The sequence below is a fragment of the Ovis aries genome, chromosome 14, assembly GCF_016772045.2.
Source record: "Ovis aries strain OAR_USU_Benz2616 breed Rambouillet chromosome 14, ARS-UI_Ramb_v3.0, whole genome shotgun sequence".
NCBI classification, from domain to species: domain Eukaryota; kingdom Metazoa; phylum Chordata; class Mammalia; order Artiodactyla; family Bovidae; genus Ovis; species Ovis aries.
Window position 1 is genome coordinate 11,383,327 of NC_056067.1, and position 24,381 is coordinate 11,407,707.

The window sequence follows — 24,381 nt, forward strand, 5'->3', positions numbered from 1 at the left end:
CCTAGCTCCCATCTCTCTCCCTCATCTCCTGGCCAACCTCCCCAACCCACCCTAGCCCACTGGATCCCACTATTCCTAGAGGCAGGAATGATTAGGTTCAACCCTAGGAAACTATCCTTTCTTTAGATCGGAAAATAGTCCAATAGTCTCATATCATTTAACATAGTAATATCATCAATACCACTACACGGATGAGGAAACTAAGGTTTAGGAAGGTCAAGTCATTTGCTCAAGGCCACACATTGAGTGAGTCAGCAAACTCAGACTTGACAGGGGCTTGCCTCCAGATCCTGCCATTTTAGGCACAGTGACAGGCTGCTGTCTCCGGAAGGGGCTCCTGCTGGATGCTGGGGAGAGAGAAGGTTGGAAGAGCACAGTTTTTAGATGCCAGGATGAATGTCAGGACCTGCCATGGCAGCCACGGGGAAGCCAGTGTAGACAGAAAGGCATAAGCTGGGGGAGCAGAGAGTAGGATAAACAGGGACAAGTGATGGAGGCAGGAAGGCGGGTAGTTGCCATGGAGATCAGGGTGAACTTTACCATGACTGGGAGACGCTGGAGGTGATCTACGGGGAAGAAAGGCTTTGTGGGTCTCATTCCTTGGCACCACCTCTAATGCATAGCAGTTGCTCAATAAATGCTCATTAAACAAGAGCAGAACTAAGGTGCTTAGTTGCTCAGTTGTGTCTGACTCTTTGCCACCCCATGGACTGTAGCCTGCCAGGCTCCTCTGACAACGGGGGTTCTCCAGGCGAGAAGACTGAAGTGGGTTGCCATGCCCTTCTCCAGATCTTCCCAACCCAGAGATCGAACCCAGATCTGCTGTATTGCAGGCGAGTCTTTACCGTCTGAGACACTAGGGAAGCCCAGCAATTGTTCCTAGCAGCGAGGAATTACCACACTGAAAATACGGGGTTTCGGGAGCAGCTTTGATGCAAGCCCGTGCACTGTGAACAATTCCTGTCATGTATATAGTGACACCTACTGCCAATTATATAGGCTGGGACCCTTCCACCAACTTCTCTATATTTGTCACTCTTTTTACTTAAGTGCAGTGTTCAGCTGAAATTTGATCACACGTCATTGTGTAGTGAACAGCGTTTATAGGTAAGTAAGCCTGGGTAGGCTTAAGGGACACATTTGTGAAAAGATGTGAGTATAAACACACATACAGGGTGCTGTAAGAACTTCTAAAGTCCTAGGCGCTCTGAGTTCTGGACACTCATCCCACATCATAACAAACATATTAAAATACTCCCACATTAAATAGTGTTAAACAATTGAAGCTTTAAAATAGTTTTCACTGGAAATTGTTTGGCAATGGGGAACTCACTTAATTTATGATTGCTGTGACTTCCTGGGAATCATGGTGTTAGGAAATTCTTACACGTGGTTTTCAAATAATAATGACATGTTTATCAACAGATAAATTATGAAGTTGACGTTATATTTTGGGAATCTTTCTTTGAACATTTATTCACTTCAAATTTGCAGTGTATTTTTTTTCTTGCATTTTGGGGCTAATAAAATTTTTTTCAGTCCCAAATCTTTTCATAGGTTCTTGAAAAGCCTAATGAATAAAATAGCCCAGTGAACACTGCTGCTTGTGTATCACTGGTCAATGAGGTGCAAAAGTCAATGAAAAGCTCATTTTCTCTATTCTAAGGCTACCCCAGGACAGAACACGGAAAAATACCTCTTTTTTTTCCTTTTGTTTCCAGAACTTTCTTACTTCGGTTCCCCCCTCCCTCCCGCCCCCCGCCATATTTACAATAAGTGCTAGCTGACACGCAGGAGAGACATGCAAGGGATCCTTCTCGACCGATCTTTTCTGGGGAAAAGAATTTATGATGAAAATTTCCCTAATCGTACATTGTAGCATTAACAACTAGACACTGCCGCTTTTACTTCCGATGTTCAGAGGCAGTGGTTTCAGACATGCCTTCAGCTGGCTATTTTTTTTTTTTTTTTCCCTTTTCTGACACCTCCAGTGAATTGCAAGAGACTGGTTCTCTAGGACCGGATCTGTAAGTCGCTGGTTCTTTCCTCAACCATATCTCAGGTGGACGGTCATGACTGTCTGGACACATTCTGAGGGGCTTCGTCAGGATGGGGGCGATCCTCCCACGCAGCCCCAGGCGCTCCGGCCACACTTGCTGAGATAACCCTGCCAGGGCGGGGGCTCTGGGGGGCCACTGGCCGTCTGCAGCACTGACCTCTGGACCCCCGCCACCCTAGCCTTGACCGGCTCTATCTGACCTCCACTTCGGCCTCGACCTCGCCATCTGACACCCTCCCTCCATCCCCCCACAGCCCTGACCTCCGCCAACTGACTTCCCGCCTCTGTCCTAACTGGCTTGACTTCCGCCATCCGGTACCCACCACCCGCCCTGACCTTGACCTGGCCCGGCGGACGCCCCCGCGGCCCTCGGGAATTTCTGCGGACGCTCCCGGGACCCCCGGAGCGAACCGCGGAAGACGACAGGACTACGGCACGCCGACGCCTCCGCGCAAAGTGATTTCTCGGAAAGCCGAGCGCTTCGAAGAAGGCGGGCCCGGCGCGCCGCGCCCCGGGGGCGGCCCGTCCCGCCCTCCAGCGCCCGTTGGCCGTCGCGGCCGTCGCTCCGCGCGCCGGGCCCGCCCCCGGCCTTAAATCTGCGCGGGCGCCGCGCGAGCAGAAGCGCATCTCCGGAGCTCCGCGGCAAACGTGGGAACGCGCGGCGGCGGCAGCCCGTGGCGCAGGTGGGCTGCGTGCAGGGGGACCCGGGGCGCGGACGGGGTCGGCGCCGCTGGCGGGCTCCGGCCTGGGGGTGCGGCCCGCGGCGCAGGTGGGCTGCTTGCTGGGGGCCCGGGGCGCGGACGGCGCTGGCAGGCTGGGGGTGCGGCCGGCGGCCGGGGGTCGCGGGCGGGCGGCGGGCACGGGGGCCGGGGTTCGGGAGCGGGGCCCGGGGCATCGACGGCAGCGGGCGGCCGGGAGTCGCGGGAGAGCGGCCGGCGGCGCAAGTGGGTGGCGGGTGCGGGGCGCGGACGGCGGCCCGGGAGGCCAGAGGTCTGGAGCGTGGCCGGCGGCGCAGGTGGATGGCGGGCGCGGGGCGCGGATGGCACCTGGCGGCGAGGCGGCGCCCGTGCTCTCGGGCCTGTTTTCTCCCGAATACAAACTGACCGTCCAGGTGCGGCTGCTTGTAGAGATTGGCTGGTGCTTTAAAATAACCCCGTTTTTCTTAAAATTTGGTTTTATTTTGGAAAACTTTAGAATGGCGCATACAGAGAGGGGGAATATTGACCCATTATCATAAGACTTGCTCCTTTTCCCGCTCAAATCTTGGTCTTGAAACAGGGCTGGAGTTCTGGCGGTGAAACTGCCCCCCGCCCCGAGCAGCCGCGCGAGTTGGGTTAGAGTGTGAAGCGGGGCGGACAGGAGTTTAAAATTCTGATTGATGACAGTTAAGATGTATGAGTGCGGCTGGAGGTATTTTGCTTCCATCGTATCCCAGTCGTTCCTAGCAAGAAAGTCTGCTAAGGGGTCACAGCTGAAAGAGCTCTGTGGTGTAATTTGAGCTGCAGGGCAAAGGGCAGGCTCTCTTAAGGTGAGGTGTGCTCCTTGCTCAGAGCGTGAATGGAAGTTAGAAACGGAATTTTCTAGAGTTTTCAGCTACCCTCACCCCCCAAATTTATGAGGGATGTAACACTTTTTTTGAAACCCAGATTAGGAGCCAGCCTTTTTGGAGACAGTTCTTTTGGATTATGTCAGGTTCCCACCTGCATTGGAGGAGCTTAGGCATTTCAGTGGGCTTTCCCGGTGGCTCAGATGGTAAAGAATCTGCCTGCAGTGCTGGAGGTCCGCAGTGTTCGATCCCTGGGTGGGGAACCCCATGGACAAGGGAATGGTAAGCCACTCCAGTATTCTTGCCTGGAGAATCTCATGGACAGAGAAGCCTGGCGGGCAACAGTCCATGGGGTCTCAAAGAGTAGGACACGACTGGGTGACTGCACACACGCACACACAGGCATCAGCAAGACTGAGGCTAGAAGGAGAGATGGCTTTCATGGTTTTGGTCTTCCTGGCATCCAGGGCAAAAGACCAGGCGCCCTGAGAGGCCTGGGGAAGGCAAGTGTTCTGCACCTGTACCACCTCCAGACCCTTCCTGGAGTCCACGTGGGGTGGGCCCAGGGCAGCCTCTTATCACCTCCGCCTGAGAAGCCTGGCCCCTGGCTGATTTGCAGAGATGCAGATTAGCTTCAGATAGGACTTGGCCCGTAGTAAAGAGAATTATTACCTAAAAATCAAGGAAGAGGAAGTCATCGACATGTGACTGCGCCTATAAATGTTTCCTGGCTCTGCATTTGGTGGAATTAATTGGTTAGTGTTCAGTAAATCGTTATGGATCACGCTGTAAGAGAATCATAGGCTTTGAATGCAGGGTTCTAACCTTGGGGCGGGGGTGGGGAGGTGAGCTGTCCATGTGCTGAGGTTCTCACTTGTAACCATGGTTTTTTGCCTCCAAGTGAGTGAAACCAGACCCTGCTGGGGTGTCTGGGGGCCTGGGCCTCAGTTTTTCCTCCTTTGAAGGAAGGGGAGCTGGATTAGATGATTTCTAGTGTATTTGATGTTCTGTGACTCACTCTTTCTCTCAATGCCATTCTCTTTACTTTCTTTTTTCTTTTTCCTCTAAATCACCACGAGTTTGTTCTTAGCAGTTTTGGGAGTTATGGACCCATTAGAAATCTTGATGGGAAGGTGTTGAGCCACTTTCTAGAAAAATGCCTGCACAAACAAAAGCTTTGCGTTTTATTAAGGAGACTCCTGGAGCATGGACTCCAGTTTATGAACTTTGTACTAAGGAAGTGAGCAAAATGCTGCCAAGTGGGACCGTCTCATTTAATCAAGAGATTAGCGAATTCAGACAGACCCCTGCCTTCTCTCTTGTCTGGGCCCCTCTCGCCCTTCACCCAGCTCCTTCCTGGGGTTAGGGGAGCTGTTCCGTCTCTCTTCTGGGAAGACTCTGGGGAACCTCTGCCTGGCTAGGTTATTTTCTAGGGTGCTCGGTGGTGACCTTTTGTTTCTCTCACCAGGTGTCCCTCCCAAGTCTCTCCCTTTTTGCTTACAAGTGCAAGGGGCTGTCCTCAAATTCTGGGACTTTGAGATCCATTGTCTCTGCAGATGAGGAGAGCTTCAGAGAGATAGACGGCCAAGTGGCTTTCCTGAGGTCTAGTTAGAAAAGAGCCTTTGCTGGGGTCTAGAGTTTCAGAATTGAAGTCCGCTTCCCATGTCGCTCCCTTCACTCCTGTAAATCCACAAGCAGGCAGCTGGAGTTACTGGATGAAAAGGTTTCAGGTGGCGCTCACGGGCCTGCACCCCCTCCTCCCCGGGACCCAGTCTCCAACGGCAGAGCCACCTGCGGGGTGGCTGGAGTGTCCAAAACACACATTTCTTGCTTTACAGGCCCGAGTGGCTCTGGATGTGACCATGTGACCGTATTCTTAGAGACAGTATGTTTTGTCACTGCTGATCATTTCAAACTGTTTGGCCCGAAGAGGTCACATTTTAATCGGAAGAATTGAAATGCTGGGCTTTTTTTTTTTTTTTTTTTTTGGGTGGGCGTCTGTCCAACAGCCTGGGGGATTTCCAGCCTGTTCTTGTAATTGTGGGCTGTGAGTCGGCATGGCAGGGCTGCTCTCTCTCTCTGTGCCATCAGGAAGCTGCCCACTCTGCAGGAATCTTCCTCCCCACCACGTCTCTGGGCGCCCTGGGCGGCGAGGCCCCAGTTGGTCATGAGTTCCAAGAAAGAAAGTTGGGACAGTAATACAAGCTGTCCTATTAAGTGACACTCGTTTAAGGGCCAGGTGCTGTGTGGGCGGCTGTCCACGGGTCCCCTGAGTCCCCACTGCGGTGATGCCAGGTGCCCGAGGTTAACCTCGTGCATCAGCATTGGTGACGATTCAGGGTCACCCAGCTGACAGGTGGTGGGACTCAAATGGGACCCCAGCCCTGTCCCCTTCCCAGAGCAGCCGTGAAGGGCACTCTAGATGGGACGGGCACCCTTGTGGACTTCTCTTTCTCCAAGAGCACAGATGTGACATTTGCTTACGCACGCTGTTCCAGCCGAGCATTAAGTAGTAGAATTGGCTCTCAGAGTGGTGGACTGCTCACTGAGGGAGCCTGAAGAGGTGAAAGTGATTTCCCCCACCATGTGCTAAAGATGGAGTGATGAGTGATGCCCTCAGGTACAGCTGTCTGCGTGAAGCAGAGCAGGGTGAGAGCCGGGGCGAGCGCAGCCGGAGCTTGGCTAGGTCCCACATCTGGCCAAGGCGCGGCTGCAGACTTCCCAGGGAGCTTTCGGTTTCCGCTGGGGTCGGAGGTCCTGGAGGCAGGCGTGTTGTCGTGGCCCGAGTTCCTGGATCCTTGGGTTTCCCCGAGCCCCACCTGTGTTGAGATCCTTTGACTTTACTGTTAGCGGCTCCTGGCAGTTGAGTACCTGGAGTGCTGTGAATAACGAGACTGTGCTTGTAAGTTTCACAGGATGTGTTTTCTCTTCCCAAGGATGTGTGACCGGAATGGTGGCCGGCGGCTGCGGCAGTGGCTGATTGAGCAGATCGACAGCACCATGTACCCGGGGCTGATCTGGGAGAATGACGAGAAGACCATGTTCCGGATCCCCTGGAAACACGCTGGCAAGCAGGACTACAACCAGGAAGTGGACGCCTCCATCTTCAAGGTAGAGACCTGGCCCCTGGGGGCTGGGGGCAGAGCTGTCGAGCGATTGATGTTTCCCTTGAAAATGAATCCAGTTTTTTTTTTTTTTTTTAAAGATATTTATTTGGCTGCATCAGGTTGCAGCAGGCAAGGTCTTTGATCACGGCACACCCACTCTGGTTGTGGCGTGCAGACTTATTTGCCCCTGCAGCAGGTGAGGTCTTAGTTCCCTGACCAGGGATCAAACCCATGTCCCCCTAATTGCAAGGCAGAGTCTTAACCATTGGACCACAAGGGAAGTCCCGCTCCAGTTTCTTAAAACAAAAATTGATTGCGTGCTGAACATGTCTCAGAAAAAACACAGTAGTAGGTGCCGTCACGTCTGTTGTATGATTTAACCACTTTCAAGGTCAGTTCTCTATAGCTGGCATTTTCCTATAAGAAACCAAGGGCACTTTCTTCTGTGCTGCCATTGCTTTTGCATGGTGATTTAGTCGCTAAAGTCCTGTCTGACTCTTGCAACCCCATGGACTGTAGCCCACCAGGCTTCTCCGTCCATGAGATTTCCCAGGCAGGAATGCTGGAGTGGGTTGCTGTTCCTCGCTCCAGGGGCTTCCTGACCTGGGGATTGAACCTGGCTCTCTCGAACTGCAGGCGGGTTCTTTACTGATTGAGCCACCAGGGAAACTTTTGCATGAGGATTTGCAAACTCAGAGGGGACGTACTTCTTTCAGACTAAGACCTTTCCCCCGTGGTCTGGCACCTAAACTCCACTTACAGTTCTAGGAAAGGTTTAATTCTTCATTCTTTCACGAAGAAGTTTCTACTTCTGCTTGGCAGTGGAGGGTCAGCTTAGATGAGAGACACCATCTGTCCTGACTTCCGGGGCAGGTCATGTGGGTGTCCTGAACCTGCAGCAGATGTCTAAAAATAGCCCGCTTCCCTTGAGAACCGTCTGTTCCCCTGAGCCTGGAGTGACCTGCTGGTTAGTTCCATGGTACGTGTCGGCAGCACCGCGCTGAGCCTTCGTCCTGCGCCAGGCGTGGCTCACGTGCTGTTTCCCGTCACATGCTCCTGTGCGCTTGGCGCTGTTCCTGTGCTTGCTCTGTGAAGGCTCCACGAGGAGGAGTGACTTGTCCAAGGCCTCCCCGCTCCTAGATGATGGAGCCAGCATTTGAACCCAGACTCCCAAGCCCCGGCCGTATCCATCACCTAGATCCAGGCCTAGATCCACCTAGATCTAGGCCCAGCCAGGTCGTCAGGGTCACCCGTGGGCTTCTCTGAGGATCCAGAAGTGCAGGCTCCATTCTCCCCCAACCCCAGGAGATTTGGAGCCCAGGCCAAGGTGCACCCAGGCCTCCCTGTTTGCAGACAGACTTATACCGACTCAAAATCCAGGTTATAGACTGCTGCCCTGTGTGGCTGTGGACATTTGGGGCAGTCGGGGAGGGGAGGGTGAGTGAGTGCAGAGGAGCGGGGAGGGCCAGAGCCAGACCCCCATGGGCGTGGGTGACGGGAGAAAGGGCCTGTAGGACCCCAGGGCAGCCCTGGACTCTTGCCGAGAATGAGTGTCCCTGACAACCAAAATAAGAGATCACGCCTCGGGCCCAGAGCAGAGCACCAGTCGGTCATCGCGGGTTCAGGAGGCATTTCAGTCCTTCACGGCTCCGCTTGGTGTCTGCGGGGGCGCTGTGCGTCTTAGCGGTTCTCTTCCAGGTCAGAGCTCTTTGGTGGTCTGATGCCAGTTGCTGGCCCCTCCAACAAAAGGGCGCATGTGCGCACTGTGCGCTCGCCTTCAGGGCCCCTGGAGGTTTGGACCCCCAGGGACCCGGGTTGGGAGCCTGGGTGCTGCTCCTGCCTCGCGTCTTCTTGGTGGTGGTGTGGGTGCTTTTCTCAGAGAAGGTTTTGGCTTTGGTGTCACAGTGAACATCCTTGGGAATGGCACCGTCTGAATTTTAATACTGCCCACTGTCCCTGGTCCAGCCAGTCGGGTGGGAGTTCTGAATCACAGATGGCTACGAGCCAGGGCTTTGGCACCGTGGCACCTGGGGCTAGTTCATTGCTTGTGTGGGTTTGTCTTGTGCACCTAAGGGGGTCAGCAGCACCCTGGCCTTCGCCGGCCAGATGCCAGTAGCATCCCCACCCGGCCATGACAACCAGACAGGCCCCTGGCATTGCCAGGTGCCCCCCCAGCGGGCATACTCTCCCTCTCCATTGAGAACCCTGCTAGGAGCTGACCGAGACCAGGACAAACAGGTTGAAGTGAAGGCATGGGGGGCTGAGGGCACAGTTGCTGGCTGACCATCAGTCAGACCACCTCGGGAAGCCAGTGGGGCTGGGACCAGTGGCTGCACAGTCCAGCTTGTGGCTTGTTGCAGGGACGCAGGCCTCTGGCTTCACCCTGCTCCCTGCGTGAGCTCTGCTCCGGGGAGTAATGAAATCTAGCCCCAGATTTATACGTCTTGTGCAATGCTCTTCATAGCCGTTTCAACAGCGTTGAGAAAAATGTGTAAGATTCCCAATGTTTCCGTTGATTACGCAGTCGCTCAGTGTGGCAATCTGAGATGAGTCTACAATCTCTGCCGGAATGGGGACAGGAGGGAGCCGGGTGCCCACCCAGAGTCGGGCGGCCCCCTGGAGGGTGATGGCCCAGGCTGGGGAGTGCAAGACGGTGGAGGGACCTGTCTGGCCCGTCCCCGACTTGTGTTCAGTTCATCCTCTGAGGGGCCTTCTCTGCCAGGTCCCCGAGCAGAACTTTGCTGTTGGAAGATGCCAACAGTCAGGCCTTGAGCCATCCTGGGAGTTATCTGCTTAAGTAGAGAACCTTTTGTTTCAAACATTTATTATGAGTTAAGAGGAAAAATGAGCCTGCATTCTGGTCTTAGTCACAGGTCATAAGAAGCCACTTATACCAGAGGATCCCTCATTGTCTCCCGGTATCGTTCTGAGCTCAGCCTCGTGGTGTGGACCAGAGACGGGAGAGTGAGCGGCCTCAGCTCACTTTCCACCATCCCTGACTGTACCGATGAGGCCCTGCTGGCAGGTCATACTTACTTTTAAGAAGGCATTTTTGCCTTCTTTTCATAAAGTTGAGGGGGAAGATCTAGTTAACTGGGGGTGGTGGTGGTTTAGTCGCTCAGTCACATCTGAGTCTTTGCGACCCCATGGACTGCAGCATGCTGGGCCTCCCTGTCCTTTACCACCTCCTGGAGTGTGCTCAAATTCTCATGTCCAGAATTGAGGGTTGTGATTCACTAATTCTTCTGCCATTGACCAGGCTTTGTGACAGGCCTGCATAAGTTAGAACCCACGTAGTAGCAGGTGTTTCAAATTCAGTAGGCCTTTGAGAAAAAAAAAAAACCAATCATATTTGATTTTTATAGCACAAGATGAGACGAGACCATGATGTGGCTTTTCTTTTAAGTCTTACTGAAGTCGATTCACGGTGTTCTGTCACTTTGCACTGTACAGCAACGTGACTAAGTTACATGTGTATATACGTGCTTTTTCGTATTCTCTCCCATTAAGGCTTCTCTCAGGATGTCGAGTTCCCCGTGCTCTACGGGAGGAGCTTGTTGTTCATCCGTCCTGTCTGTTGTAGCTCGCGTCTGCTCAGCCCAGCCTCCCAGTCACCCGCTCTGTCTGGTCCCCCTTGGCACCCACACGTCTGTTCTCTGAGACAGTGTGTGAAACTGGGGGGAACTGGTGGTGCTGGGTTTAGCGCTGGCTGCTGATGAGCACAGGGAGGAGAGGAGACCTCGGCTCCGCAGACCTCAGTGCTGAGCCGCTGCGTGGCTGCTGTTGTCGGGCCTCAGATCACTGTTCTGTCTCATGTCCTGAGAGGTCACCCAGCTGAGGTGGGTGGCACTTTGCAGGCAGAGAGGGCTCAGGACAGGCTGGCACCTGATGCCAGCCCAGTGCTTGTCCTGACTCGGGGGTCCCTGCTTTGCTCTGTGGGTGTCCTGGATTTCCCATGGGGGTGAGCGCCCACCACAGCGCCCTGCAGGCTCTGCTGCTCTGGATACACCCCAGCTGTTCTGATATGGTCCCCAAATCCACGCTCTTCCAGCCCCATTTGTGATGTGGATTAACCAGCTCAGTGGTTCTCAAATGAGGCCGTCTGTGAGGCGCGATGTTATTTCCCTGGGGACACTCGGCAGTGTCTGGAGACATTTGGGTGTCACAGCGGGGAGCAGGGCTGCTGCTGGCATGGAGGAGGCCAGGGTGCTGCGGGACGTCCCCACAAGCCCAGGACACCCCGCCATGAAGAGTGATCCCATGTCAGTAGTGCCAGGTGGAGAAACTCGGACGTGACATAGTATGAATTTGAAGTTACTGTTCAGCATGTGCAGAGTTTACTCTTCAATTTCCATGAAAAAAAAAATCAGTGCATTGTGATCCAGTTAATAAAGGATTGGAAACTGTTTACTTTCACAGAGGCTTCTAGAGGGGAGTCCTGTGTGTCTGAGAGGAGGGAGGGACTGCTCACGCTCTCTAGTAGGATGCGGGGTGCTCGTTCGGTCTCTCCCCCGGGGCAGGGCTGCAAACCCCGCACTCAGGGCATCAGCAGGGAGACAGTGCAGGCCCTGACCACAAGGGAAAAGTCTAAGACTGTTTTAAATGAGGATGTGACTCGGGTGTTAAGGGGTTTCTGGAAGTGTGGCTTCCTAGCTGCCTAAGTCAGAATCCCTGGGACGCTGGCTAAAGATGCAGGTTCCCAGAGGTAACCCACACAGCCAAGGAGACTATGGACGGGCAGGCCCCGGAATCCGCATCGGAACGAGTTTCCCGGGGAACTGGGTGTGCATTGAGGTCGGAAACACCTGCTGCTTGCTGGCTTGAAATTCCTTGGAAGTCATAACAGCTGGTTTCCAGACCGGATCACCTTGGGAAAGCGAGCTCTCAGGATTATGTTCTCCCGAGTAGGAGCGGAGAGTCCTCCCTGATCTCTCCCTTCAGGCGGGAAGGATGTCTGATTTTGCCTGACGCCAAGTGTTACTTTCCCCTGACAGTAGTGAGCTTCCAGTGTGTCTGTATTCCAATTTTGAGATCTGAAAACTTGCCCATCCACATGCTAATTTTTTTTTTTTTTTAAATACTGCTCCAGTTTACATTTTGACTTAAAGTTTCCAACTTCAAATTTCTGGTCTCAGTTGAGATTCTAAGGTTTGGAGAGGTCAGAAGACAGAGCTGTGAAGAAACCCACAGAGAGGGAAAACACTTCTTTGCATCTTAAACAGTACCCTGGGGAGTGGAAGGGGAGAGAGGGGGCAGGGAGGTTTAGACCGAAGGCCCAAATGCAGAACCACATTTCTGTCACAAGTAGCAGGGCACATTCTGGCTTCTTGGCAGATGTTCCCTTTTCAGGCTGAGTTTGAGCTCAAGGGTGATTTGAAAAAGCAACTAAATTCTTTTTTGTTTTGAACATTCTAGTGGAACTCCAGGCAACTGCAGCTTCCTCTGTGTGCTGTTACCCTTGGGTCCGGGAGAGGGTACGCGGGAGGCAGGGCCACGCTGCGTGTGTGTGTGTGTCTCTCCTCACTTCTGTGCAGAAGGCAGAGCCAAGCCGTGTGTGTGTGTCTTCTCACTTCTGTCAAAGCAAGCGGTCCGACTGGGGTCTGCCCTGAAATTCCTGGGCTGAACGTGGCTGGCTAAGGAGGACTCCGGGGGGGGGGGGGGCGGGCAGAGCAGGTCCTGCCTGTGGTCCTGGGTGTGCCGTCCTGGGGCCAGCTGCCTGCTTCATGTGTTTCTTTTCTTCCTCCAGGCCTGGGCCGTTTTTAAAGGGAAGTTTAAGGAAGGGGACAAGGCCGAGCCAGCCACGTGGAAGACGAGGCTACGCTGCGCTTTGAACAAGAGCCCAGATTTTGAGGAAGTGACAGACCGGTCCCAGCTGGACATCTCTGAGCCGTATAAAGTTTACCGCATCGTCCCCGAGGAGGAGCAGAAATGTAAGTGTACTTTCTTTATGGGCACTCGGCCCGACAGAGGCCGCCTGGGTCTGGGATCTGAGTGGCCGCCCACGGGGTCCAGCTAAACAAAGCTCTCCCTCTTGTGTTAGCAGAGGCTCTTTCCGCTGACCTCACCCAACATCTGCCAACCGACGGGGCAGCCTCATGGTGGGTGAGAGGCGGCGGGGAGATGGGGCAGCCGCTGGTGAGGGGCTCGCTGCCTGTAGGACCAGGAGCACGTGCTGGGGCCTCCCTGGGGCCCAGCAACCAGCCTGGATGGGAGCAAGGCTCCCCCGATGGTGTGGATGAGGGATCCCTTCTGTTCCCCAGCAGCCCGCAGAGCGGGCTAGGAGAGAGGAAGGTGGACAGAGAAGGGATGGCTGATAGGGGTTGGGGGCAAGGTTCTGGGATGAATTTGCGTGTGGCACACTGCTGACTTCAGGGCTGGAGACTGGATCGGCTTCTAGATGCTGGGTCCTGCTGGCCAATTGGGAACTGCAGGATGTGATAATTCCCACAGTCTCCTCCCACTGTAAATCCCCAGGAAAGCAACTGTGAGGCGATTACAGCAGAATAACGGAAGCCAGCCTCAGAACACTGTCCTGCTTCCCACGCGCTGCCCTGGGCAGACATCACTAGTCCATCCAGGTGTGGCTCTCCTGTCTGGCCTCCGTCGTTTTCACAGTGCTGTGCTCTGTGGGTGCTCCAGGTCAGAGCCGGCCCAGCGGGATGAAGCCTCATTACCATCCCGGGTTTAAAATCTTCTTCTAATCCCGATTTTCTTTGCCTCTGACATTGCAGTTAGTCTTGGCACAGCATCCGTTTGTCCTTAGCCACTTAGTCGTCCAGTCATGCCAGCTGGGAAGAAGTTGAACCCTCAAACTGCCTAGGGCTGGGCAGAAATTCAGAATTTCTGAGGGAGCTCTTAGCACTGCAGGGAGGTTGAAAATGATGTTGACGTGTAGTTTTTGCAAAGTTAAAAATTGGGACTGTCACAAACACCGGTTTGAGCAAAAATTTCTTTTGGGTTTCCCTACGAGATCCTATGGAAAAGCCCAAATGAACTTTTTGGCCAACCCAGTATGTGGTGAGCCTGGGTCGAGGAGGTTCTGAGCCAGTTAACGAGGGCGCCTGCGTGGCCAGAAGTCTTGCTGGACAACATGCAATGCTGCGGGCCACAGTCAGTGGCAGGAGGCTGAGCTGAAACCACCTGTCCTGCCGGGCCACAGTTGGGGGTGATCTCTTCTACTGATCATTTGTAGCTTCACTTCAGTTCAGTCGCTCAGTTGTGTCCAACTCTTTGCGACCCCATGAATCGCAGCACGCCAGGCCTCCCTGTCCATCACCAATTCCTGGAGTTCACTCAGACTCATGTCCATCGAGTCAGTGATGCCATCCAGCCATCTCATCCTCTGTCATCCCCTTCTCCTCCTGCCCCCAATCCCTCCCAGCATCAGTCTTTTCCAGTGAGTCAGCTCTTCGCATGAGGTGGCCAAAGTACTGGAGTTTCAGCTTTAGCATCATTCCTTCCAAAGAAATCCCAGGGCTGATCTCCTTCAGAATGGACTGGTTGGATCTCCTTGCAGTCCAAGGGACTCTCAAGAGTCTTCTCCAACACCACAGTTCAAAAGCATCAATTCTTCGGCCCCAGCTTTCTTCACAGTCCAACTCTTACATCCGCACGTGACTACTAGAAAAACCATAGCCTTGATTAGATGGATCTTTGTTGGCAAAGTAATGTCTCTGCTTTTCAATATGCTATCTAGGCTGGTCATAACTTTTCTTCCAAGGAGTAAGCATCTTTTAATTTCATGGCTGCAGTCACCATCTGCAGTGATTTTGGAGCCCCCAAAATTTGTAGCTTAGTTGTCTGTAAATTAACACCCAGCTCTACTGAGTCTGAACCCTCATCGATAATCAGCAGTCAGTGAGACAGACTGGCCTTCCCCTGGGGGATCTGCTGGCCACCCCTCAGGGGGACGCCTCTCAGCGAAGACTCTGGGAGGCTCTCTTCCCAGTTTACTTATCAGTTTTGTATCATTTCTCATCATCACGGAGAAAACTGTGACTTGAAGGAATAGGGAAGTTTCTCTAATCCCCCGCCCCCAGGGTCAGCCAGGCATGACCAGGCAGGTGACCCTGCTGTGTTTATAGCCCAGAGCGCAGCCAGCATCCCCTGCAGGGTGGGTGTTGCAGAAGCAGGGTTCCCGGGGGCTGGGGAGCCATGCGTTTGCATAATGTCCAGGTGGGCGCCCTCTCCTGGCTGCCCTGGGGGCGCCCCACCTGCCCCCCCCCCCCCCCCCCCCCCCCCCCCCCCCCCCCCGCTTTCCCCATCAGCAGCTTCCAGGCGAATTCCCGAATCTGTCAAAATGGACTCAAAAAAGTTCACCCCGGGTGAAACGGTGGGTTGATTCTCCAGATGATGAGGACTGACGAAGTCCAGCAAACCAGTGTATGTTGGTCATAATACGTTGGACAGGTATAATGAGGCGAGTTTCTGGCCCAGGAAGCGGCCTGGTGATGGAGGGAGAAACCAGCCAGGTCCAGAGTGGTTGTCATGGGAACACTGGTGCGCCTGTGGACGGTCCCTGCTGTGGGCGGGTTCCAGCCTGGGCACCCTCGAGCCTATGGTGCTCTGCGTGTGTGCCCACTGATGCACACGTGTATATTTGGAAAGGCCAAAAAGGGATTTCCTGCCCATTGACTTTAAAAAAAGACGCCAACCGGCACACACATTTGCCAGGAAATCTTTGCATGTCTTCAGATGCCCCAGCTTGTAACTGTGAGCCCTGCTGAGTGTGGAGCAAAGCAGACACGAGCTCACTTTAGACCTTGGCAGACAGAAGGAAGAGACCGAAGCCCTGCCTCGGCCCTCGGGGCGCTGGGCACAGCAGCGGCTAGCTGCTCCTCGACCCTGCTGGTTAGATGATGAGCAGCATGGGGAGACCAGCACTCGGCCTTTCCCAAACCAGGGAAGACACAGACTGACTTCTGTTTCCTCAGAAAACCGCTGCCTGTGGCCTTGGTGACGGCTGTGACGCCTCGGTGCTGTCCGTCACGCGCTTGTCTGTTTTTCCCTAGGCAAATTAGGTGTGGCAGCCCCGGGCTGTGTGAGCGAGGCTGTGGAGATGGAGTGTGGGCGCTCTGAGATCGACGAGCTGATCAAGGAGGTGAGCAGGGCGGCATGTCCAGGGCGTCACGGGGAGAGCGGTGCCTCCCAAGTGCCTTGCCTGGGGCACCGAGGGCCTCGGGCTGTCACTCCTGCCAGGATGGGACGGGTCAGCGCCTGCACCTCACATTCCGTCCTTCGTCCCGAGGGCTGGGGCCCAGCTGCCTCTGCATCCACCGAGTTCCCCCCAGCCCTAGACTTGTCAGGTTTTGAACATTTTGGATGGCACCATATATCACCTGGCCTTTTTTAGGCAGGCTGCAGTGGAAAAAAAAACACCATCAACTTCCGTTGCTGCTAGGGGCTGGATTCATGACACGGATTACCCACCAGCACTCACGCGGCTTGGTCCCTGTCCTGTGGGTGCCGCTGCTAGTCCTCAAGGAGCTGGAGAGCCATCTAACCAGGCTTATTAGAATCGTCTGTAAGCTCACAGTAAGGAAAGGCTTCCTAGGGTCTCCTTAGGCAAAACGCATGGGTTTTGAATACTGATCGTAGCTACTTTTAGCTCCTTAGCTTTCTTCCTGTGGCCATCGCAAGGCCGACACTGCCTAGCTAAAGTAATCCCACGCAGCTTTTGTAGAAGGTGGTATAGGTGCTCTAGCAGTTCTCAGAATCCGCAGGGCAGTGATGGAACCTTCTGGAGAAGCTTGAAGGCAGAGGATGCAGGTAGCTGAGTGCAGCCTCCTCTGGGCTGCCCTGCTCCCTGGAGGTGACAGACACCACGTCTCTGGGGGCGGCTGGAGTGTGGCAGACTGCCCAGCATCGCTGCGGGCTCCCCCAGAGCGTCAGGGCAGTCGGGTGACTGGGCTCATGGCTGCTGCAGCAGGCAGTTCCCTGTAAAAGGCCAGTGAACAGGTGAGGGCCCCGCAGAGGCTAGTGGTTCAGTCACGTGCTGTGATCGCTCAGCCTGGTGGATTTATCGTCTTGGGTCTCCCCTTCCTCTCGTGTGACGGAGGTGATGGTGTGGGTCTAGTTGAGACTGGAAGCCAGTGACGGCCGCGCTCTCCTCCCGCAGCCTCCCGGGGATGACTACATGGGGATGGTGAAGAGGAGCCCCTCGCCGCCCGAGGCCTGCCGGAGCCAGCTCCTCCCGGACTGGTGGGTGCAGCAGCCCAGCACAGGTGAGGGCGGGAGCCCCGCGCCATGGAGCAATGCGCCCTGACGGCCATCGGTCTTCATGCCTTGCTGCTGGGGGCGGGCGGGCAGCAGGGCAGCCCTGATTCCTATTTTCCTGAAGGTGACTGCGCCCAGTGAACTGTGGTGGCTTCCGACCCCACAGGCAGAGCCTGGCCACAGCTAGGCCCCACTTGCCACCATCCCCTGAAGGCAATATGTCCTTCCTGTTGGAGGTCGTGCTCCCCACTGGGCTCCTGGCGAGAGTGGGCAGAGGGGCAGGAGGCCGCGTGGGCTGTAGGTCCGTCAGGTCAGCCTCTGTGACACTGAGGCCTCGGGGTCAGGGATGACCCAGCGTGTCTGAGACGGAGGAAGCATGGAGCCTGGAGCCTGTGCCGGGGTCTGTGTTCCTGCCTCGAGCCCCCTTTTACTGGATATAAAGTGGAGACACCAGGACCCGGGGATGTGCTGGGTTGTGAGGATGGACTGAGGCCTCTGCCCTCTCGTTAGCTCCTGATGACCCGTCCTGCTCCTTGAAATGACCCTCCTCACACGGGCACGGGCCCCTCTGCTTCCTCCCTCACCTTTCTGTCCCCTGTGGTGGACTGGGAGTTGACCGCTGGCCCAGTGGCCTCAGAGGTGGCCAGGCTTCAGGGCCTGGTGTTGCCCTGACTCCCTGACTGCAGCAACACGCCCGGGGAACCCTTGAGCCCCAGGCTCCCCTCCGAGATCAGGCTGGTGGGGGGTGCTGCAGTCCAGGGGTGGTTTCAGGAGCAGACCCCCCCCAGGTGGGAAGGAAGTGTGGCCCCACAGTGTCACTGGTCCACAGTCCCACAGGACAGAGGAAGTTTCCTCCACGCCAGTTGGGTTGAGGTCTGGTTTTCTGAAACATGGTCGCTGTGCTGGAGGGGAGAACACTCAGCACAGTGGAGGCCTATGGCAGGGCCTGGGGAGCGCGCGGGGCCTTTAGAGAAACCTGGAGGAATGCAGGGCTGCCTCTGATGCTGCTTGCTTTCTTCGGCAGGCCTGCCGCTGGTGCCGGGGTACGGCGCCTACGACGCCCACCACTCAGGTAGGGGGGATCGGGGGTTCCGGGCAGGGTGGGGGCATGGGGGGATGGGACAGCGCGTTCTTTGAAGACAGAGCTCTCAGGATCAGTGGGCACCCCGAGGGTTGTGAATGAGCGCGATCTGGTGTGGGAGGTGGGGAGCCTGGCTCCTCCTCCTCACTGTTGGGGAGTGAGCGGCTGACGTCTCAGGGCCTTTTCTTGGGTCGGAGCCACAGAGCTCCCGACAGGTGGGATCCTGCAGGAGGAAGGGTGTGGGACTCGGTGAGCCCAGGTGGACTGAGCGAAGCGTCGGTGCCTTGGGCTCCTCCTCTGTGAAGTAGGAACAGCCGTGACAGCCCCCTCAGCAGCGCCTCGAGGGCTGGTATGGCGTTACTGCAGCTTGCTGGCCCCTGTTGCTGGTGGTGGGGGGGTGGAGCTGGGTCTCCCCAGGCAGGAGGGTAAGGGAGATGACCCCCTGTCCTCAGAGCTCGTCGCCGTTTCCAGCGGCCTGCGAGCTGGGGGTGGTCAGCACTCAGCTTCACAGGAGGAACCAGGCTTAGAGGTTCAGTCCTCTGCCAGGGGTCCCACAGCTGGGGAAGCAGGGTTGGGGGTTCAGACCTGGGCATCTGTGCCCACCAGAGGCCGCGTCCAGGGTAGCCTGCTGACTGGTGCTTTCCGGGCCAGGGAGTCACAGGCACAGGGCTGGGGGCGAGAAGACAGCCTGGGGAGGAAGAGCCCCGGCTGGTGCCGGAGCCGTCCAGCATGCGGGGAGACCCACGGCCACTCCTGCGGAGGTGGTGGACTTCGGTCCCTCCGCTCAGTTCACACACACGCCCCGCTGGGTAAACAGGTCGTCAAGGGTCCCCTGTCCTCAGCCCTGCAGGGAGAGGCAGCGAGCGAGGTGGGCAGGGCGCAGTGGGGAGTGGGGGCCCCCGCCTCTGGGTGGCCCTGCGGACACAGACACAGCTGGGCTCGCTTCCCCCACATTTTCTAGAGACTAGGCGTCTGGGTTTCTGTGTGAAGCCTTCCATACAAAACGTGGGCAGCACATGCGTGTTCAGGCCACCCCCACCAGCGGTCCACACGCGCCTGTGTGCCGGCGTGCACTGTGTCCACGCAGTGGCCAGGGTCACAGGCGATGTCTGGAGCGGACAGTGCGGCGGACGCGGGGCGGCCTGCCAGGGAGGGTGGGGCTGTGTCCCCATCTAGCAGTCGTGTGGTCAGGGCAAGCCCGTCATCTCTTGCACCCGTCCCCCGCCTGGAGGCTGGCGTGATGGCCTCGTCCTGGGTGAGGGTGAGGACTCAGTGAGCGAGGCCAGGGCACGGCACCTGGCGCAGCTGAGAGCAGGGCTGTGATGGGACTCGGCTCTCAGCTTCGTGTCATCCCAGTTCATGGAGCCACCGCTGACACGGTGCTCACTGGTGCCAGACAGACACACTCTCACTTTGCTGACGGGGAGACTGAGGCACGGAGCAGGGGACTCCCTGCCCCAACCGCTGGCTGGGCCCCCGCGTCAGGTGGCCGGGTCCCAGCGTCCCTGCTCCTGGCGTCTTTGGGCCGCCGCCCTGGTCAGACTGTCCCCCAGCAGGGCCGTCCTCCAGGAGCAGGGACGGGCTGTGGTGGGCCCCCCGGGGGCCGTGCTGAGGCGCTTCTCCTCGGGGCCCCCTCTGCAAGGCTGGGGCGGGTGCATGTCCTCGCTCAGGCCCTCGCGGGCCCCCCACCCCCTTTCCCCTGCCCTGGCCTCTCCGGAGCACCTGTGTGGCAGATGTTCACACGGTTAGAGGCGCTGGTGTGCGATAAGGCCTCAGTGACAACAAGGCCAAGGGGCAGAGTGGTGACAGTCGATCCGGAGCGTTCTGTTCACTTGGGACAAAGGTCAGCGCTGCTCTGGAAGGGAGGGAGTGTCGGGCACGCAGACGAGGTGCGGGGGGAGGGGGATGAGACGTGGGCTGGGGACGCAGGCGCAGAGCCCCAGGGGCTCAGCGTTCCCGAATGTCAAGTAAGTGAGGTGGCCCAGGGCACCTGAAGACCCCAGCAGTGTGTGAGCCGGGTGCCTGCTGAGCTCCAGCGTGGGAGATGGCGCCTGCAGCTGTCGCAGTCAGCCTCACCATCTGAGCAGGGGTTCCTTGTACAGAGCCCAGCGCAAGGGTCCACCCGGGCCTGGCAGGTGGCCACCTGCGGGGCCACCCCCGACAATGGGACAGGTGGTTGGTACACTGCACACATTCGGGGACACGGTGGAGTTGGGCCATTCACGGCTGGTGTGGCTCCACAGGTGGTACTCGGCGGGGCTGGGGCCCCAGGCCCGTCGGTAGTGTGTGTGTGGTTCTTGTGGCAGATGCTGGGTGTTACTGTGTATTATAACAGTACGGGTCTTAACATGCAGGTTCCTTTGGGGAGGGGGGGGTCCCTAGGATCTGGTGCTCTGTTCACTCCCACCGCAGAGGTGCCCCAGCCTTAGTCACTTGAGGCCCCACCTTTGCCATCGGTTTTCACATCAGGGTGTTGCCTAGATTATTAACAATGTCTTGTGTTTTCTGTCAGTCAGTCTCACTTTTACAATTTAAACTTAAGTGGAGACCATCCATCGTTGCCTGTAAAACAGAACCAGTCGTGCTTGCTTTAAGTAGGAAGGCAGAGGCTAGAGCAGGTTCAGCGGAGCCCAGAGCCTGCAGTGTCTGCCCCCATGGCTCATGGCCTCTGTCTGAGGGAGGAGGGCAGCATTGTTAGGATTCATCAGCGCCACACTGGGGTTTTCTTCCTGAGGTGACCAGACACTGAGAGAGTGTGGAAAGTGGGATAATCTTTTCATTTATTAAATGCTGTCTCCGCGCCTCCCCCACAAACCCACCCCAGTAATCTTATGTGTGGCACATTTTGGGAAACATGGCCTTGAGTACTTTTCAGACTTCTTCCCAAGAATAGGTTTGGATGAAAGGTTTGAGATTCTTAACTGGAAATTCAGGCAACCCCGAAGCAACTGTGAATTTGTCAGGAAGCAGATTACATGCTTGCTTTCCCCAGCCTGGAAATCACGTCTAGCGTTCCCTTCCGTTGTGAGTGTGGGCAGTGCTGTGTGTGCGCATACATGTGTACGCTTATATATGTGTATACACACGTGTACCCGTTGCAGTCTGACACTGCGTGCTGGGGTGATCCATGCTGTATCAGTGCCTGTGAGGCGGAGCTGTTTCCCTAAGAAATCAACATGGTTGACCCTCAGCTGCGACTTGTAAATTACAGTAGTTAAGAGACAAGTGGGGGTGGGGGGCACCATAGTAAATATTACTACTTTGACTCACTAGCTTGCTTGGTGATGCTTGGTGTTTATTCATGCTTATAAAAACGTTATTTCTAGAAGGGGTGCGTGAACTTCCCCAGAAAGTGAAGAGGCCCCAGGTGCAGAGGGCCACCCCCTCCTGTCCTCTCGGGAAGGCAGGCTCAGGACAGGTGGGCACAGCAGGAATGGTGCCCCACCCCCTGCTGCGGCCCCTGACCGTCCCCATCTCCCCACAGCCTTCTCCCAGATGGTCATCAGCTTCTACTACGGGGGCAAGCTGGTGGGCCAGACCACCACCACGTGCCCCGAGGGCTGCCGCCTGTCGTTGGGCCAGCCTGGCCTGCCAGGTGGGAAGCTGTACGGGCCCGAGGGCCTGGAGCTGGTGCGCTTCCCGCCAGCCGACGCCATCCCCAGCGAGCGGCAGCGGCAGGTGACGCGGAAGCTGTTCGGGCACCTGGAGCGCGGCGTCCTCCTGCACAGCAGCAGGCAGGGCGTGCTGGTCAAGCGGCTGTGCCAGGGACGCGTGTTCTACAGCGGGAACGCCGCGCCTGCCCGCGACCGGCCCAACAAGCTGGAGCGTGACGAGGTGGTCAGGGTCTTTGACACCAGCCAGTTCTTTCGAGGTCAGTGCCCACGTGCCTCCCTCCTGTCCGCATCCAGGGGTGGCCCGCTGAGGGGCCTGGGCCAGGGTGCCCCTGCCTTTGAGCCCTGCCGGTTCTCCCCGAGCCACCCGGGCCCCTCCTTCTTGACCCCTACGTCTGGAGGGGGCACCGCTGAGGGCAAGTCACAGCACTGAGAGCCTCGCCTGCTGCTGTGGGCTGCCCCTTGCCGGGGAGCTGGGAGGAACAGTCTCAGGCCCTACCTCTGGCCTGTGGGGTCAGAACCCACATCTTGGCAACAAGGCCCCCAGGGGCTGTGTCTACATCCTGAGACACGCTGACCTTGTGCACACAGCATGGGACCGCTGCTCGGGGCTGCTGCTGTCCTGTGAGGTGGGTGGTGAGGCTCCCACTGCGGGAGCTCCTCCTGGAAGCTCAGGTCGGAGGATCACTCACTCTGGTCCTGAGGCTGCCGGCCAGTCCCCAGAGCCTCGATCATCTCTCTGTAGCAGCAGCAGCCGCCAGACACCTCCTAGGGGGCTTCCTAGAGAAAGGGGCCTGGAAGGGTGGGCGGGCGTAGGTGCAAGAGCCCTGACTCCATCTGGCCAAGGGGGTGAGTGGCTGGGCTTCACCAAACCCCCTTGCCTCTCCCGACCTCCTGCCGCATCCACAGAGCTGCAGCAGTTCTACAACAGCCAGAGCCGGCTGCCCGACAGCAGGGTGGTGCTGTGCTTCGGAGAGGAGTTTCCAGACACAACCCCGCTGCGCTCCAAGCTCATCCTTGTCCAGGTGAGAGCAGGGCAGGCCCGGGCCACTGGGACAGGGACTCACGTGTGAGCAGGCCTGGGTAAGACCCCAAGTGGGCAAGAGGATACTCTTCACCTCTAAACTAAATTCTTAGGTTCTAGGACTCTCAAATTCTACATGGTTTCCCCTCTTGGTTTTTTTAAAAACTCAAAACCACCTTTTCAGAAAGAGTCTTCTAGTCCAGTTTTCTTAAGGTCTAGGCGGATAGATGAGGGCTTTGCCAGCCCTGGTGAGCTCTAGTCAGAAGTGAACCCCATGGGTGGAATTGTGGGCCCCAGCTCCCCAGCCTGGGACACTGCTGGGAGGGTGTAGCCTGCTTTCTGGGGGTCCCGGAGGTTTTGGGTGACAGCTCTGGACCGGGTGCGCAGAGAGCCCCCACCCCTGCTTCGTCTCTGACCTGTGCGCTGATGTCCCAGGTGGAGCAGCTATACGTCCGGCAGCTGGTGGAAGAAGCGGGGAAGGGCTGCGGCCCCGGCTCCTTGATGCAGGCCCCCGAGGAGCCCCCACCAGACCAGGTCTTCCGGATGTTTCCAGAGATCTGTGCCTCCCATCAGAGACCTTTCTTCAGAGAAAACCAACAGATCACAGTTTAAGTCTCCAGGGCACTGCCCCCATCCACCCCCCACAGCTAGAATCTCATTATTACAATTACTGTCGAATGTGGAGGCCCCTGGCTGGGGGTGGAGGGCTTCACCCTGCTCTTCGTTCGGTAAGGGCGTCCTGAGGACCCGACGGGGAACAGCGCCGTGCCCACTTCTGTCACTCAGGTAGAAGCATCGACACTCAACCAGACGCTCTGGAGGCTGAGCTGTGTCCTGCGGTTAGGACATTCTTTCCCGCGCTTCCCTCTGATCATCGTTAGTTGCTATGACTTTCAGCCTTTGGGGCTACCTGATGGCATTCAGTTTTACTATCAGGTAGCTGTTTCCAGGAGAGAAATCCTGGAAAAGATGACCACTTTTGTTTTTATCTTTGGTTAGAGCTAGAGTTAGGATTCCATGTGCTTGATTCAGTGAAGTGTCTTGTTACCTTTAAGCATGTTGATAAGATTTAAAAACACTTGGATACCAGCCTACCTTTCATAAGTGAAAGCAGAACTCCTGGCTCTTTAGAAGAAGGCATGTTCGTCCTAGAATTTGGTGTCAGACACGCATCTCCCTCCCAGGTGAGCTCGTGTTTCCATCTTCAGATGATGAAACTCCCCTTTTGGGCCCTTGTTGCCAGGTAGCTTAGGGCTGAATTTATTTTTCATTTCTGTAATTAAATCATCCAACATACGACTTTCATTCTCAGTGGTTTTGACCTATTTTAAAAATATTTGTACTTTTCATTATCTTTTTTAAATTAATGGTCCTATTGTAAACTGTCTTGAATCTTTTTTATATAAAGTGGGCAAGATATAAACCACAAATAACTGTGGATGGAATAGACTTTTTGATTGTGCCTTTGATTCAGTCTACCCATTCGTGGGCTGGGGGTGTGGGACGTGTGGGGGTGGCTCGGGGACGTTGGATAGGATGTGTCCGCTTCTCACCACGACACTGGTCCCCTAGCCCTAGTACTCCTTGGGGGTCAAAGATGACCCTGCTCAGCATGGAGAGAAGGGAGCCCTCCTACACTGTTGGGAACGTACATTAGGGCGGCCACTAGGGAGAACAGTGCGGAGGTTCCTTAAAACACTCCTGGGCATGTATGCAAACAAAGCTATACTTTGAAAAG

At 56.2% G+C, this 24,381-nt stretch overlaps 1 protein-coding gene across 5 annotated transcripts in view; it reads left to right on the forward strand.

Annotated features, from left to right (window-relative positions):
• The window catches only part of IRF8 (interferon regulatory factor 8), a 48,767-nt gene extending 24,675 nt beyond the window's left edge, over positions 1-24,092 (forward strand). For 3 of the 5 annotated variants that reach the window (XM_042231516.2, XM_042231518.2, XM_042231520.2), the window contains 8 exons: positions 6,542-6,716; positions 12,459-12,642; positions 15,724-15,812; positions 16,830-16,935; positions 17,952-17,999; positions 21,493-21,879; positions 22,529-22,644; positions 23,079-24,092. In XM_042231516.2, coding sequence (XP_042087450.1) covers positions 6,543-6,716; positions 12,459-12,642; positions 15,724-15,812; positions 16,830-16,935; positions 17,952-17,999; positions 21,493-21,879; positions 22,529-22,644; positions 23,079-23,255 — 1,281 coding nt within the window. In that variant the 5' untranslated portion in view covers position 6,542 and the 3' untranslated portion in view covers positions 23,256-24,092. Of the gene's footprint in view, positions 1-2,676; positions 2,829-6,541; positions 6,717-12,458; positions 12,643-15,723; positions 15,813-16,829; positions 16,936-17,951; positions 18,000-21,492; positions 21,880-22,528; positions 22,645-23,078 lie in introns of those variants that run through there. The other 2 variants (XM_042231519.2, XM_027977708.3) reach the window with 2 other exon arrangements.
• The last annotated feature ends 289 nt before the right edge of the window (positions 24,093-24,381 follow it).